General features: G+C 31.4%; 1 protein-coding gene and 1 pseudogene across 2 annotated transcripts; both read left to right on the top strand.

Annotated features, from left to right (window-relative positions):
* On the top strand, positions 1 to 4,191 carry LOC146896687 (2-alkenal reductase (NADP(+)-dependent)-like). The gene is made up of 5 exons (XM_085733906.1): positions 1 to 493; positions 1,840 to 2,017; positions 2,504 to 2,670; positions 3,248 to 3,330; positions 3,462 to 4,191. The coding sequence occupies exons 1-5, from the start codon at positions 266 to 268 to the stop codon at positions 3,838 to 3,840; spliced, it is 1,035 nt and encodes a 344-aa protein (XP_085590032.1). The 5' UTR covers positions 1 to 265; the 3' UTR covers positions 3,841 to 4,191.
* Positions 4,192 to 6,308: 2,117 nt separating this feature from the next.
* Positions 6,309 to 9,702, top strand: LOC146896686 (NADPH-dependent oxidoreductase 2-alkenal reductase-like; annotated as a pseudogene). Its single transcript, XR_015022195.1, has 5 exons — positions 6,309 to 6,644; positions 7,497 to 7,674; positions 8,254 to 8,420; positions 8,960 to 9,042; positions 9,191 to 9,702. The product of XR_015022195.1 is annotated as an NADPH-dependent oxidoreductase 2-alkenal reductase-like (transcript).
* Positions 9,703 to 15,899: the final 6,197 nt, after the last annotated feature.

The raw sequence follows: 15,899 nt of genomic DNA, 5'->3' as shown, positions 1-15,899 counted from the left end.
CAAATACAACAGGGAGAATTTGTCAAAAAAATACAATAGGGAGAAGATTACAAAGGCTTAGTAGCACAGCATAAATGAAAGTCCACTGCTAACAGTAACACTATCCCGTGTTTGCCGGCCAGATTTCATTGGTTAGACGCTGGTTCGTGAGGAGTTTTTTAAGGGATCAATTTTTCTTTGATTGTATGTTATATAAATTGAATTCAAATTCAACAATTTAGTCAACAAAAAAAATCAACAATCAAAAACCAACACAGTATCTAAAATGGCGCAAGTAAAGAACAAACAAGTGATTCTGAAACACTATGTGTCTGGTTTTCCTAAAGAATCAGACATGAACATTGTTGAAAGTACCGTAACTCTCAAGCTTCCGCAAGGTTCAAATGATATTGTTCTGCTCAAAAATCTCTACTTGTCTTGTGATCCTTACATGAGAAATCTTATGAACAGCCCAGAAAACTGTTTCTATCGTCGTAACTATAGTCCTCAGTCTGTAAGTCAATTTATTTTTCTGGGTCAAACCCTTTTCATCATATGTCAAATTGAGCCTTAAAGTAGTTCTTTTGAATGTGTTAATTAGTCTCTGTATTGCATGGATCAACTTGTTAGTTGGTTTGGGATCTTGATTTTTGTATGATCCATTTCTTAGCAATTTTTTTTGTGTGTGACTAATTTGTGTCAATGAACTAGATGATATTTGGGATGGAATTGTGTTTATATCGATTATTGTGCTTTTTAAATAATTTCAAAGGAAAAAAAAATTGTGTTGTTGAAATGGGAAAGAGTCTCTGGTGTTTTATGTGATACAAAAAAATTTACGGCGGTAAGACAAAGGATGTTGTATGGAATAGAGTTGGGTGGTGAAGAACCAACATGACAAAAAATAAGTGTAGCGAGATGATGATGCTGCGTTGGATGTGTGGTAAGACTAAATGAGATAGGATTAGAAATGACAAATTAGAAAGAGAATTGGGGTAGCACCTAAGGTAGAAAAGATGGTGGAAAATAGGTTTAGGTGGTTTGATCATGTTGAGAGAAGACTTGTGGATTTTATAGTAAGGAGAGTAGGTCGGATTGAGGATAGTCGGATCAATAGAGGAAGAGGAAGAACTAGAAAAAATATATCACACACTATTAAGACAAATTAATGAGTTCGATCGAAATGTGGTATGTGATAGAACATTATGGCATAATTTTATCCTTCTAGTTGACCCTACTTAGTGGGATAAGGTTTGGTTGTTGTTGTTGTTTTGGTCTTTAACTTTGTGATTCTTGGGGGAGGGCCCCTGGTATTCCAATGTTCGGGCAAGAGGTAAGTAAAATTTGATCAAGGATTGTTCTAGCCAGAACTGGAATTCGGGTTCTCACGAATGATCCATCTTTAACTAGAGCTCACAAAAAATATTACATAGGAAATTCTGTTTGTTTCCTGAGTTCTCTTGCTGAGAATTTTATTACACAATGCAGATCATAAAGATACTAAGCATGAAGATAGCAATAGCTTGGAAGGTACATCAAATATATATACACTGTTATTGTACTAGCTTAATCTATATTGTACTACATAAAACTAAGCTATTGTACTATACTATCTTGTAACTTGTACTGCAAGCTATTGCTATATTCATGCTTAGTATCCTTATGATCTGCATTGTGTAATAACTTTCAAGGAACTGCTGGATATTGGAAAGTGGTTATGTGATTTGGGCTTAAAATCCCTTGATGTGTAGCTTGTGTGATTAAAATTTCAGTTTTATTTTGAGATTGAAATTAATCAAAGAATAGTTGCAACATTGAAATTATGTTGTGTAGCTACCGATGACTGTTGCATAATTGCAGCCAATGGCTGGCTGTGGTGTGTCTAAAATTGTGGAATCTGTACACAAAGATTATAAGGAAGGTGATTTAGTGTGGGGGTTTACTAATTGGGAAGAGTACAGCTTGATCCCTGCAGCTCAAATACTTTTCAAAATTGAGCACACAGATGTTCCTCTTTCGTACTATACTGGAATTCTTGGTATGTATTCAACAATTTCAATTTCTTACGTTGATTTTGTGGTCAAGAATGCACTTGATGTGAGTATGATATCTAGGCCTTAAGTTATGTAGTTTTCATGTGATAAATGACTCCTTTCTTTGTTTAGTGTCTGCTGGCTGTTTGGTCCTACATTCTTTTTCGTTTTCTTTCTTTTGTTCAATGGAGGTTATATTGTTGGAATCGATTATTTGCTCATCACATTTTTTTGTTTAACCCGCTTTGGATTGGAAAAGAACCAATACTGAATGAGCTATGTACTTATTAGAAACTGAAAGTTCATTGCTTTTATATAATCTTCTCATCTTATAGTTATGATATCTTCTATTTTATGTTTTATTTTTTTAGTGTACATTATGCTTCTTAAAGACTAAGCTTATTAGTTAATATTACTAATGTTAGTTTCATAGTTTTCTGCCATTCTGTTGTGCTTTTGTTGATATATTTTGTGTTTTTGGTTGAGCACAGGTATGCCAGGAATGACCGCTTATGCTGGTTTCTTTGAAATAGGCTCTCCCAAAAAAGGAGAGAATGTTTTTGTTTCAGCTGCATCTGGTGCTGTTGGTCAACTTGTTGGACAATTCGCTAAATTGCATGGTTGCTATGTTGTTGGAAGTGCTGGAAGTAAACAGAAGGTATTTATCTGATTATGTTGTTATATGTGCCTATGCCTCCTGCATAAATGATGAATATTCTGCTTTTTAAGTTCTACTGTTTTGAATTTCTCTAGCACCCACACACTTTTGATCAAAGGCATGGCTGGTATCCGAAACCGACATAACACATGTAATTACATTTAATTAATTCATTTTCTCAAACTATTACCGGTGGTGGTGTCAGCATGTTAGTGTCGGGTCCTGTGTGAGAACTTCATAGTTTTGAATTGCCCTAATTACAATAACAACAATCAAGGTTTTTGCTCAATATTTATATTACGAAAGTACTGTTGTATAGCAAAATTACTAGAATTTGTCTCAATATATTACAAAATTTCAATTCTACAAGTGTTACATAGTTAGCCTAATTAAAGAGAATTCTAGCACCCAGCAGGAACCAACAATAGTACTTCTCTTAATTTTTGGGTTCGGAATGCTTTGTCGTAGCTTGAAAAAGAGTATGATTAATAAGGTCCAAGAATCCATTTAGTTTCTTTTTATTGACCGAACAAAAATACTGTCTTCCTTTACTTTAACGTACGTCTTTTGCAACCAGGTGGATCTTTTAAAGAATAAATTTGGATACGATGAAGCCATTAACTACAAAGAAGAACATGACCTCAATGCAGCATTAAAAAGGTCAGTATATAACAGTGATGCAGTCGAATTTTTTTAGTTCAATATGTTTGTTGACATAAAAAGTATAGTTACCGTGTTTATTGTAACACGAGACACACTAGTAACCGGTGGATATCAATTTATGAAATCAGGCTCTTTCCAGAAGGCATTGACATTTACTTTGAGAATGTGGGGGGAAAGACACTTGATGCTGTACTCTTGAATATGAAACTCCATGGGCGCATACCTGTGTGTGGAATGATCTCACAGTATAATCTTACTCAACCTGAAGCTGTAACAAATTTGGCACATATCATATATAAGCGGATTCATATGCAAGGTTTCACTGTAGCTAATTACTATCATCTATATCCCAAATTCTTAGAGTTTGTCCTGCCTCATATCAGAGAAGGGAAGGTTGTGTATGTGGAAGACATAGCTGAGGGTCTTGAGAAAGGTCCTGCAGCCTTGGTTGGCATCTTTAGTGGTCACAATGTTGGTAAACAAGTGCTTGTTGTTGCTCGTGATTAGGAGTGAAAATTGAGTCTATTTATCAATCATCTAAAATCAATCCAATTATAAATCCATATAATTCATCCACTACACAGTAAAATTGTCAATGAATTGGATACAATCCAAATTCAGGTTGGTACTAGTGTCTTTGTTGTGATTGTGAACCAACCTGTTTAGACTTTCATTTTTATCTTTAATTAATGTTTTAATGTGTCATATCACATGGTATATATGTATATAGAGTGTGTGTAACAAGTTATTTAAAAACTAAATTGTTTGTGTAATTACATATATGAATTACGAACCATTCCCATATCAACTTGATAGTACCATTACTCTCAAGCTTCCACATTATTGAGTATATATGTCAAATTTGATCCTTCATTTTTATTTTTATTTTATTTTGTGTAAAGTAGTCTCTGCATGGTTTAACTTGTTAGTAAATAAGACATAACTGAGGGTGTTGAGAATGGTCCTGGAGCATTGATTGGCCTTTATAGTGGTCGCAATGTTGGTAAACAAGAGGTTGTTGTTGCTCGTGAATAGAAAGCATTTGCTTATCCTATGTATTGTTATGTTGTCAATTTTTTCAAATATTTTCTAGAAAGTTTAGCTGTCTTTGTACCACCTTTGCAGTCATTTTTTTCCTATCTATGAACATATGATGAGACTTTGTTCCTGATAATCCAGGGAGCTGTGTAATCTTCTAGCTTGGATTAGTCTAGGTAAAAAATTTGCTACTTTTCTGCGTTTACATGTTTGGCATCCTCTCGACACAACAAATGTGATTACATTCAATCAGTTTTTTTCTCGACGCGTCCTTTGTTTGTGTCGGTGCTTCATAGGTTCTAAATTGCCCTAATTACAATAACAAGAATCAAGGTCTTAGTTAACTAAATATCTTACAAAATTTCAGTTATGGAAGAAGTGTATACGTAGTTGGCCTAGTTTCAAGGATTTATAACTAGCCATAACTGCTTCATCGGATTTTGTTTCCGGCAGCGCTAGAGTATATTTTAATAAATGGATTAGATGGATATTCATCCATTAAAGCTATATAATGGATTTGTACCAAAAAAAAAAGCTATATAATGGATTGGATGTTTTTTATGTTTAGTCGATGAATTGAATTAGATTATTTTAAACAACTTTTTAGTCGATTATTAATGGATCAATGAATTGTTTTAATCTCTTAGTTCAAATCCATTCAATTTATCAATTTTTTCACCCCTACTTGCAACTAAATGATGATGCTTACATTTGATTTTTGTGTTGAATAACAATCCCTTTTGTATGGCCTTTTGCAACAATCTTTCTCAATTTTGACGTGGATTTTAATTGCATGTTTCAATGACATTTTAAATAAAGTTATGGTTATAAGTCCAAAACAAACAACAGTTGAATTCAAACCAATTAAATCGGCTCAATTTTTTCTTCTATGTTCACATCAAAACTGAATCAAATCAGTCAAACTCTACCTTTATTGGTTTGAGTATCGGTTTAATGTCATTTAAAACTGATCATCTATGATCCAAACCACTTCATTTTACTTTATTATGATTTCTTTTATATAGCATTATATTAGTAGTTTTTATCTTAAGAAAATATGTTACGAATATAGTTTCTTTTTAGTGTAAATCAGGTATCCTCTATGCGTAATTTACGGAGACTAATTCCTCGAGGATTTGATACCCAAATGGGTGAAAACTCTCCCTAACACTAATATTGTTTCTAATTATTATGTTTTTTTTTTCATTGTATCATATGTATTTATTTTAAGAGTATAAAAATCTACATTATTAGAAAAGTTGTTGTATTTTTAATCTAAGTTTCTTAAAATTTTAAAAATATAGACACAATTGAACCAAATCAAACCGATGAATTATCAATCATTTTGTAATTCATCGGTTTTGTTTTATTTTGTTCGTAATTTATGGAAAAAGATATGTTAACTTGTGCCCTCAAGGCACAAGTTAATGATTCAAAATAGAAATATTATATTGTAATTAATGCATTTGACTTTAACTTTTTTACTTTTCAATAATTGAATGCACAAAATTTAAGAAAATGTTTCCATTTTTGGGTTGCTTAACATGTGCCCTAAGGGCACAAGTTAACATGACCCTAAAAATTATTAGTTTGAATTCATTTTCTCCTCTAAGAAACGGACAAAACCGATTTGTTAAAACTTTTTATTATCTACACTTAAGAGATCAAGATCTTCTTGATTTCTTAAACTTTTTTTAAGAAATAGTAAGGAAGTGTAGCTTTGTCCCTTAAATGTGAAGAGTTTTTGTTTTTTGACAAACAAGTGTGAACTGCTGTTTTTTTTTTCTTCCCGATAATAACTAAACGTGAATGTGTCCAATTTATTAGGCCGGATACGGAGTTTTCAATTTAATTAATGTCATACCTTACGTATTTATTGGACTATAGTCCACTCACATTCCCATATTATGAAACACACATATTATATTTCAGAATTTTCTCTTATAATCAAAACATCACAATCACACATTAATCACATTTCACACCTACGTTATAAAACAATCTGAAGAATCATATTCAACAATCAAAAACATTTTGTGACAAAAATGGCTCAAGTTAAGAACAAACAAGTGCTTCTGAAACATTACGTGTCTGGTTTTCCTAAAGAATCAGACCTCAATATTATTGACAGTACCGTAAGTCTTAAGCTTCCAGAAGGTTCCAACGATGTTGTTTTGGTTAAAAATCTTTACTTGTCCTGTGATCCTTACATGAGGACTCTTATGAGTGACCCAAAAGCTTCTATCAACCCACGTGCCTATGTTCCTCAATCTGTAAGTTTATGGCTGAAACCCTTTTCAGTATTTGTTAAATTATGCCTTGAAGTATAGTTTTTTATGTCTATTCATTTCATGGGTCAATTTGTTATTAGTAGGTTTTCAATTTTGATTTTGGTGTGATCCATTTCTTAGCAAATTATTATTTTTGGTGACTAATTTGTTGTTTTAACCCTCTGGTCCTGGTGGCCTTCCTGGTAATTCGCAATTCTGCAGCCGGGAGATTAATAAAGTCGGAATAAGAATTGTTCTAGTCGGATTACGAACTTGGATTCTTTGGAAAATTGAAACCATTTTGGTGACTAATTTTTGTCCAACTCTCCATGTTTTAAAGAAAAAAGATTAGGATAAAATTGTATGTTTGTTTTGATTATTGTATTTTTTTGGGAAATGTTAACTTGTGCCCTTAAGGCACAAGTTAAAAAGTTAAAGATAGAAACATTTTCTTGGAACTTGTGTATTCATTTTTGGAAAAGTTAAACAATTTATATTTTCAATACAAAATTGATTTATCATTTCCTTTTTAGTTCCTTAACTTGTGCCCTTAGGGCACAAGTTAACATGACCCAATTTTTTTTATATTTATTATTTTATTTGGAAACAAATTGCATAGAAAATTATGTTTCTTTAGTGGGATTTTATTTTTGTTGAGAATTTGAAGGAACTGCTGGATATAGGGAAGTGATTATGTGACTTGTGCTTAAAATTGCTTAAACTTTGTAGTCTATGAGATTAGAATTTCAGTTTCATTTTTAAGTCGCGGATCAAGATTGAAATTGTAATTGATCAAAGAATAATTGCAATATTGAAGTTGTATTGTGCAGTTACTGATGGTTTATGTAATTGCAGCCGATAACTGGTTATGGTGTGTCTAAAGTTCTGGAATCTGGACACAAAGATTATAAAGAAGGTGATATTGTGTGGGGGATAACTAATTGGGAAGAGTACAGCTTGATCCCTGCAGCTCAAATACATTTCAAAATTGAGCACACTGATGTTCCTCTTTCATACTATACTGGCATTCTTGGTATGTATTCAACAATTTCAATTTTTTATGTTCATTTCTAGTGCACAATAATACACTTGATGTCGGTATGATATGAACGCGTCAAATTAGGATGTTTTCATGTGATGAACGAGTTTTTACTCTGTTTAGTATTGTAACAGACGGGTTAGCCATCATTGAAGGAATAGACATATTGTGTGAGAGAGCTGGTTGTCTGGCTGTTTGATCCTAAATTTATATTTTCCCATTTTCTTCTCTTGTTCAATGAAGGTTTTATGGCCGAAATTGATCCTTTATTCATTAATATTTGGTTTACTAGCTTTGGTTTGAAGGAGATTCAATATTAAACTAGCCTTATAGTTATTTGTAACTGATGATAGCTTAATGTGTTTTTATATTCTACAGCTACTTGTGTGTATAATCTAATCAACGTTTGTAGTTTTTATGTGCAATTTTATGTTTATTTTCTGAGTATACATTATACGTTTTCAGAATGAATCTTAGTATATAGCATGCATGTAAGCTTATGGATGTTAGTTATGTAGTTTTATACCATTCTGTTGTGCCTTTTTGACTTATTGTGTTTTTGTTTGAAAACAGGTATGCCAGGAATGACTGCTGATTCTGGTTTCTTCGAAGTAGGCTCTCCCAAGAAAGGAGAGAATGTTTTTGTTTCAGCTGCCTCTGGAGCAGTTGGTCAACTTGTTGGCCAATTCGCTAAATTGCATGGTTGCTATGTCGTTGGAAGTGCTGGAAGTAAGGAGAAGGTATTTATCTAATTATTGTTGTTATATGTACTTGCATAAATGATGAGTATTCTGCTGTTGAAAGTTCTGCTGTTTTGAATTCTATAGCACCCACACTTTTAATCGAAGTCCTGTCTGAAATCTGACACCGAAACGACACGTTTTTTTTTTTTTTTTGTTTTTGAACAGCCCGAAACGACACAAGTGATTACATTCAAATATTTTGTTTTCTCAACTGATTACCGGTGTTGACGTGTCGGTGTCCCTGTGTACACAAGTACCGTAATATTACAAAAATAACTTGAATTAGCGTAATTATTAAAAAATTCAATTCTAGAAGAAGTGTTTCAAAGTTAGCCTAATTGAAGAGAGTTGTAGCAGGAATCAACAATAGTAGTTGCGCAGTTGCACTTCTCTTAATTTTTGGGATATGGATGTTTTGTTGTAACTTGAAAAGAGTATAATTAATGAGCCTCCAGAAATTCATTTTTGTGTCGTGCTATTGACAAGCAAAAATACTCTGCCTTCCTTTTACTTAAATGTATATCTTCTGCAACCAGGTGGATCTGTTGAAGAATAAATTTGGATACGATGAAGCCATTAACTACAAAGAAGAGCAAGACCTGGATGCAGCATTGAAAAGGTCAGTTTATAACAGATTTGCAGGAGAAATTTTTAGTTCAATATGTTTATTGACATGAAAAAGTATAGTTAATCCAAAAACGTATAGTTACCGTGTTTGTAACGTGAGAAACACTACTAATAGGTGGATATCAATTTGTGTAAATCAGGCACTTTCCAGAAGGCATTGACGTTTACTTTGAGAACGTTGGAGGCAAGACACTTGATGCTGTACTCTTGAATATGAAATTACATGGTCGCATACCTGTGTGTGGAATGATCTCGCAGTATAATCTTACTCAACCTGAAGGTGTAACAAATTTGGCACATATCATATATAAGCGGATTCGTTGTAGTTGATTACTATCATCTATATGCCAAATTCTTGGAGTTTGTCCTGCCTCATATCAGAGAAGGTAAGGTTGTGTATGTGGAAGACATAGCTGAGGGTCTTGAGAAAGGCCCGGAAGCCTTGGTTGGCATATTTAGTGGTAAAAATGTTGGCAAACAAGTGCTTGTTGTTGCTCATGAATGAATGCTGATGCTTTCATACTTGATTTTTGTGTTGAATAACAAGCCCTCTTTGTATGGCCTTTTGTATTAATCTTTCTTCACTATAATGTTGATTGTAATTGCTTACTTAGTGACATCTAATGATAAATAAAATCTCTATTATATGCTTCTTTGTTGTTTCTTCTAATAGTATATTGATAACCTAATTAAGTTTTATTTGAATTTAAGTAGGACCATTAAGTCATTAACTATAGTTTAATGTTTTAATATTAATTTCCGTCAAAATTTATGTTGCACTGAACTTTAGATTGAAAGTGTCTCCGTTGTTTGAATTGTGTCGACAACATGACAATGATACATATGGGTACATTAAATCACTTATATTTTTTCAAACTATTACGTAATAGGCTATATATGTGTTAGAGTCGTGTTTGTGTGTGTTAGTGTATCATAGTTTAAAATAGCACGCTTTCAAAGTGATACACCCTGAATATATGTTAACACATGTCTTTAAAAATAGATGTAAATCCATGGGTAAATTTTGAAGTATTAATAAATCATAAGAAAATTAATTTCAGATAACTAAGATAACATGATGGATTTTAGAACTGTGAAGACTTATCTGGTTGCACTATCATTCTAGTGACTAGTCTTAATTTTTCATGATCATGATGGGGAAGTTTACTGGATGACAAAATCAAATTTGTACCCTACTGTATAATAATGGTATCCAAATGAAGGAAGAGTAAGGACAGTAGAACAATGGAAACCATGACCTACCATGAAAAAATAATGGATCTTGTTAGCGAATATCTCATAGACATTGTTTAAGGATGCTGAATTTAGATATTATTTCGTAAAAAGTTTATCACTTCAAATTTCAATATATTGATATTTTAATAAAATCTTATTATTTAAAGTTTTTAAACAATACCCAAAGACAATTGTTAGTATTTCCCAAAAATAAGTTGTGAACTATGCTTTTCACTCATAAGTTGACCATACGACCGTAGATCTCTCATACGTTTCCTCTTTTCCAAACCATCCTTGATTGGCCACATTTGGATTGATTGGCCACATTTGGATAGGTCACATTTGGAATATCCCTTGAATTTTTATACTCTCTCCGTGTCCTAAAGTAGGAGTATTTTACGAAAATTGTGCTTATTAAGAAAAGTTGTTAGTGATAAATTTGTTTGAAAAGTGTGAAACTATTTCTAAATTGTCATTTATGTATAAATGAATTTAATATTGATTTTTACTAATATTCTAAGACAATCGATATAATGCATTTAGAAATTTGTAGATGATCTTATATTTAAAAATGTGTAATGATTATTTTGGTCTCTGAATGTGTAACGAGTAGGCAAAATAGTCCATCAATGTATGGAAATTTCAAAATAGATCATGATTGTGCACTTCACTTGGTCAAAATACGTCATGACATTACAATAATTCGTTAATTTTGTCATATAAGTCCTTATAAGTACTTACTTATTGTCATATCAGCTTCTATATGAAATGAGTTATTGTGAGTATTGAGGGATTATTTTAGCATCGGAGACTATTTTGACTAACAAAATGCACAATCAATGACTATTTTGAAATTTTGATACATTGATGAACTATTGTGACTACACGTTACAAATTCAAGGACCAAAATGACTATTACCCTATTTAAAAACAAACGTTTTTTTTAAATAGTCTTATAATTAGAGACGAGTGAATTATATTTTTATAAATGGAATGGATGGATATTCATTCATTAAAGCTATATAATGGATTGGACGAATTCTATGTTTAATATGGATGAATTGATATAGCCATAACCCTGAATGAAATATAAGTTAGACAACTTATAAAACAAATTATCTATGGAATAAGCTGACGGGTGTCATAGAGTATTGATTAAAATACTTATAGTAGTAAGTTTATATTAAAAAATTGTGTGATTATAATATTGATAAAAGTAACCGTTTGTATTTATCATTTATGATCTTTATAGAGTGTTTTTGGGACACTTGTTATTATTTGAATTAATACACATCCTGACATTAATACATATACAATTCTACAAATGTAAACCTTCATTAAAATATACAATTTTGCGTAAAAACAAAATACAACTTTAATTATTTTTGTAATATATACAATCGTATATTGTTTTTAGAGGAACTCTACAAATCTTTTTAGTATCCAACTTCAATTCTTTTAGTCTCGAGCTTCGATCTTTGAATCAATCTACATAACTGAAAAAATATAACAAATCAATAAAATTTAGTCAAAATCAAAGAATAGTTGGTCGAAGAACAACTCACATATATCACCTCTTGCTAAAGAAGAAGAAAAAATGTTATAAAAGAGAGGCAAAGAGAGTCTAAAAATAGATGGAGATAGAAAGAAAACATACCACCTATAATAAGTCTCAAATCAATAAAAATAAGCAATAATTAACAAAATAAGTTGGAATGTATCTCTTACAATAAGGAAGATTGTCTTTGTTTATATCTTTCACAAACCACATGTGAACAATTCGTGGTTGAGTGTCATGTGGTTACAAAGAACTACGAAGAACAAAGGTTAAAAAAATTAAACATAATAGAAAGAAGGCTTAATACATCCCCAAGTCCCTTAACTTATTTTTCTTCTCACTTCAGTCCCTTAACTATTAAACGTTTCAATTTGGTCCTTTATCTTCGTTTTCTTCATCGATTTGGTCCAATTTTATTAATTTTAAATCCATAAAAAAGAAGACCGTTGGATCAAGCAAGTTCATCATATCTTACCGTGTACCACCAACACCTAAGTATACTGAAATTTAATTTTTAAAAATAATATAAATCCATTTATATTAATTTAAAAATAAAAAATCTAAAAAATTGTAAAATTAATTTTCAAAAATAAAAAATATATAAAAAATTTGAAAAAATTGGAAAATTAATTTTCAAAAATAAAAAAAAATTATAAAAAATCTAAAAAATTGGAAAATTAATTTTCAAAAATAAAAAAATTCAAAAAAGGTCAGATTTTTTTCGAAAAAAAGTTTTTTAAATTTTTTTCTACAAAAAAAATTGGAAAATATTTTAACTTTTAAAAATCTCGATGCCAATTTAGAAAAATTCAGATTATTTTTTTCAAAAATTTTATTTCATAATCACGATTATTTTAAAAATCCAGATTATTTTTTTCAAAATTTTATTATTTTCATAAAAATTCAGATTATTTTTAAAATCATTTTTTTTAAGAAATTATGAAGATTTTATGATTTTGGCGGATTATTTGAAAATATACTTCGAAAAAGTACAGATTTTTCTTTCCAAATTAATTTTCCAGATTTTTTATAATAAAAAATCCATAAAAAACTCTGAATTTTTTAAAAACTTTTTTCGAAAAAAATCTGACCTTTTTTGTAAAATTTTGAATTTTTGCTTTTTTTGTATTTTGAATATTAAATTCCTGAATTTAGTAAAATCTTTTTAATTTCAAAAAAAATCTGAATTATAATTAACAAAAATCCATTTTGGCTAAATCCGTAAAAAAAACATTTCCAGATTAATTTTCCAATTTTTTGTACTTTTAGAATTTTTTTTATTTTTGAAAATTAATTTTCCAATTTTTTGATTTTTTAGAATTTTTTTATTTTTGAAAATTAATTTTCCAATTTTTTCAAATTTTTTATAATTTTTTTTATTTTTGAAAATTAATTTTCCAATTTTTTATTTTTTATTTCTAAATTAATATAAATGGATTTATATTATTTTTAAAAATTAAATTTCGTATACTTAGGTGTTGGTGGTACACGGTAAGATATGATGAACTTGCTTGATCCAACGGTCTTCTTTTTTAGGGATTTAAAATTAATAAAATTGGACCAAATCGATAAAGAAAACGAAGATAAAGGACCAAATTGAAACGTTTAATAGTTAAGGGACTGAAGTGGGAAGAAAAAATAAGTTAAGGGACTTGGGGATGTATTAAGCCATAGAAAGAAGGGTGATTGAAGTTCGATAAAAAATTATGCTAACCCATATGAAAAATTTATACACATATTTCAAAGGGTAATTTGGTTAATCAATCTTTGTCATTAATTTTGTTAATTTTTTAACATTAAGATTTTAAAGTTATTTTTTTAATGCAATAAAACAACTTTAATGCCAAATTTCTATTACTATTTTTTTATACCATTTATATTTCTTGTTTACATTATTAGTTTGGAAGGAATTTTCTTTAGCCATAAAGTAAGTTCAAGTGTAACCAAAAAAAAAAAAAAGTAAGTTCAACGTGGCAATAAAAAAATAAAAAGTTTCCACATAAAATGTCGGTTATAAAAATAATTCTCGGTACGCAAAAAAATAAGACATATTTTTAAGGTTGATTTTGTTTAAGGCTGTTTATTTTAGAAAGTCTTAATATGATTTTAATTAAGCAAGTTTCTTCACACCATTCAATCACAATAAACTCCAAACTTTATTGTGATTATTGTGATTTTAATTAAAATATTTTTGAATTCGAAATGTTTGATTATTTGACCATAAATTTTTTGGCTCCGTACATTTCCTAACATAAGTTTTACTTTTTTTTGGCTGCCCTTTTTAATCAATTTTATTTTATTGATTTACTATTTTTTCCGTTGACTTCCATATACATCTCTTTCATATAGTTTCTTGTTATCATTAAGGAAAATCAAATCATATTGTGTTTAATTGTTTTAATGTCATTTTAAATAAAATATATTTGACATGATTACAACCAAATTAATTGTTTCACATCATTTTGTCAAAAAATAATTTGTCTAACATCATTTGTTGGAACAAAATGTGTTTAACAATGAACCTTAAAGGGTTTTGATGATAACAAGGTATTAAAAATTGTAAATTGGACTAGCTAATATTTGTTCAAGTGTACGGGACCATAATTATAAAGTTACATCATCATTGGTTCTGAATGAGCAAATAAAGAGCTATGGAAACAACAAAAATTTGAAGCTTGGACGCTCCCGAAGGCAACTTGCTACCGAAGAGAAAAAGCGCTCCCGAAGTCAAGCCTGCTCCTGAAGAAATAGCGCTCCTGAAGTAAGCTGCTCCCGAAGAATAGTGCTTCGAAGACAAGAGGTCCGAAGCCACATCATCGAAGCCGCGTCATCGAAGGCTGCAGAAGTCATATCATCGAAGCCGCATCATCGAAGCCGCCTCATCGAAGCCATTTCACCGTAAGCCGAATATCAACTGGATTTGCAAAGAATCAAGAATTGAAGAATTATCAATGCAAAAGCCGTCTATTGGATTCGAAAACACAAACAAAGGATTAGTGGAGTTTGCAACGGTCATTTCAAAGGTGTTTGAAGGCGTGTGTTTGCAATTTGGACGAAAGCGTTGACATTGTACTTTGTACGAATTGTACAACCACGTTCTCCACTACTCTGTTTTGTGTCCGCGCTACGGGACAAGAAAACAACTCCGAATACGGTTTCGCTCGCATAGATGTTCCTTTGGATAAGGAATGGATTTCAAATTTGTTCTTCATAGGACAACGGCCAAATCGTGCAAAAGATTATTGGTGAAAGATCAAGCTTCAACAACGACTCTTTGGTGTCTTTGGCAATTTCACAACGTCTCTCTCACACCTCTATATAAAGGAGTGAAGACCTAGAGAATTGGTAATGCAAGAACGCTGAACGAAAGACTCACAAGATTTTCACAAGTACCAAACCTCTGCTGAAATTGTTCTGCATTCACTTAGAATTTCGTGTCTCAAAGTCATATCTTAGAAATTCTTAAGTCCATTGAGTCCGTATCGATTTGTATTGTGAGCACCTCGATTGTATATCAAGTGTTCAACCTTAAACAATTTTCTCGTGTAATTTTGTTTAGTTAGGAAGTCTCTTGCGGTTGTGCTTGAGCGGGAAGTCTCTTGATTGTGTTCTTGAGCAAAGGAAGTCTCTTGCTTGTGTGCTTGAGCATTGGAAGTCTCTTGCTTGTGTGCTTGAGCATTTGTAATCGGATATTACTCATAGTGAAATCTCCTTGGAAGTGCAAGGGGGACCGGACTACTTCCGGATTGTGGAAGGAACCGGTATAATTGCTTTGTGTCGTTCTTCTTCTCTCTCTCTCTCGTTTTATTCCGCCGCATTTAGATTCGATTATCACTTCGAAGCCGTCTCGCTTAGCTTCGATCGGTGTGTTCAGCTTTTAGGAGAAACGAAGAATTTTTCTAAAACACAATTCAACCCCCTTCTTGTGTTTTTCTCACCTTCAATTGGTATCTAGAGCCTTGGTCTGTTGTGTAACACTTAACCGTGCAACGATCAAAGATCCGAGAAAAACATGTCTACTCCTACTCCTACCGGTCCCGGTGATACTAGCTATA

This window comes from Medicago sativa, chromosome 8, assembly GCF_051527215.1.
Source record: "Medicago sativa cultivar Bolivia chromosome 8, Bolivia_mono, whole genome shotgun sequence".
Classification (NCBI taxonomy): Eukaryota; Viridiplantae; Streptophyta; class Magnoliopsida; order Fabales; family Fabaceae; genus Medicago; species Medicago sativa.
The sequence above is the reverse complement of the archived record's forward strand: the minus strand, read 5'-3'. Positions and strand labels throughout refer to the sequence as shown.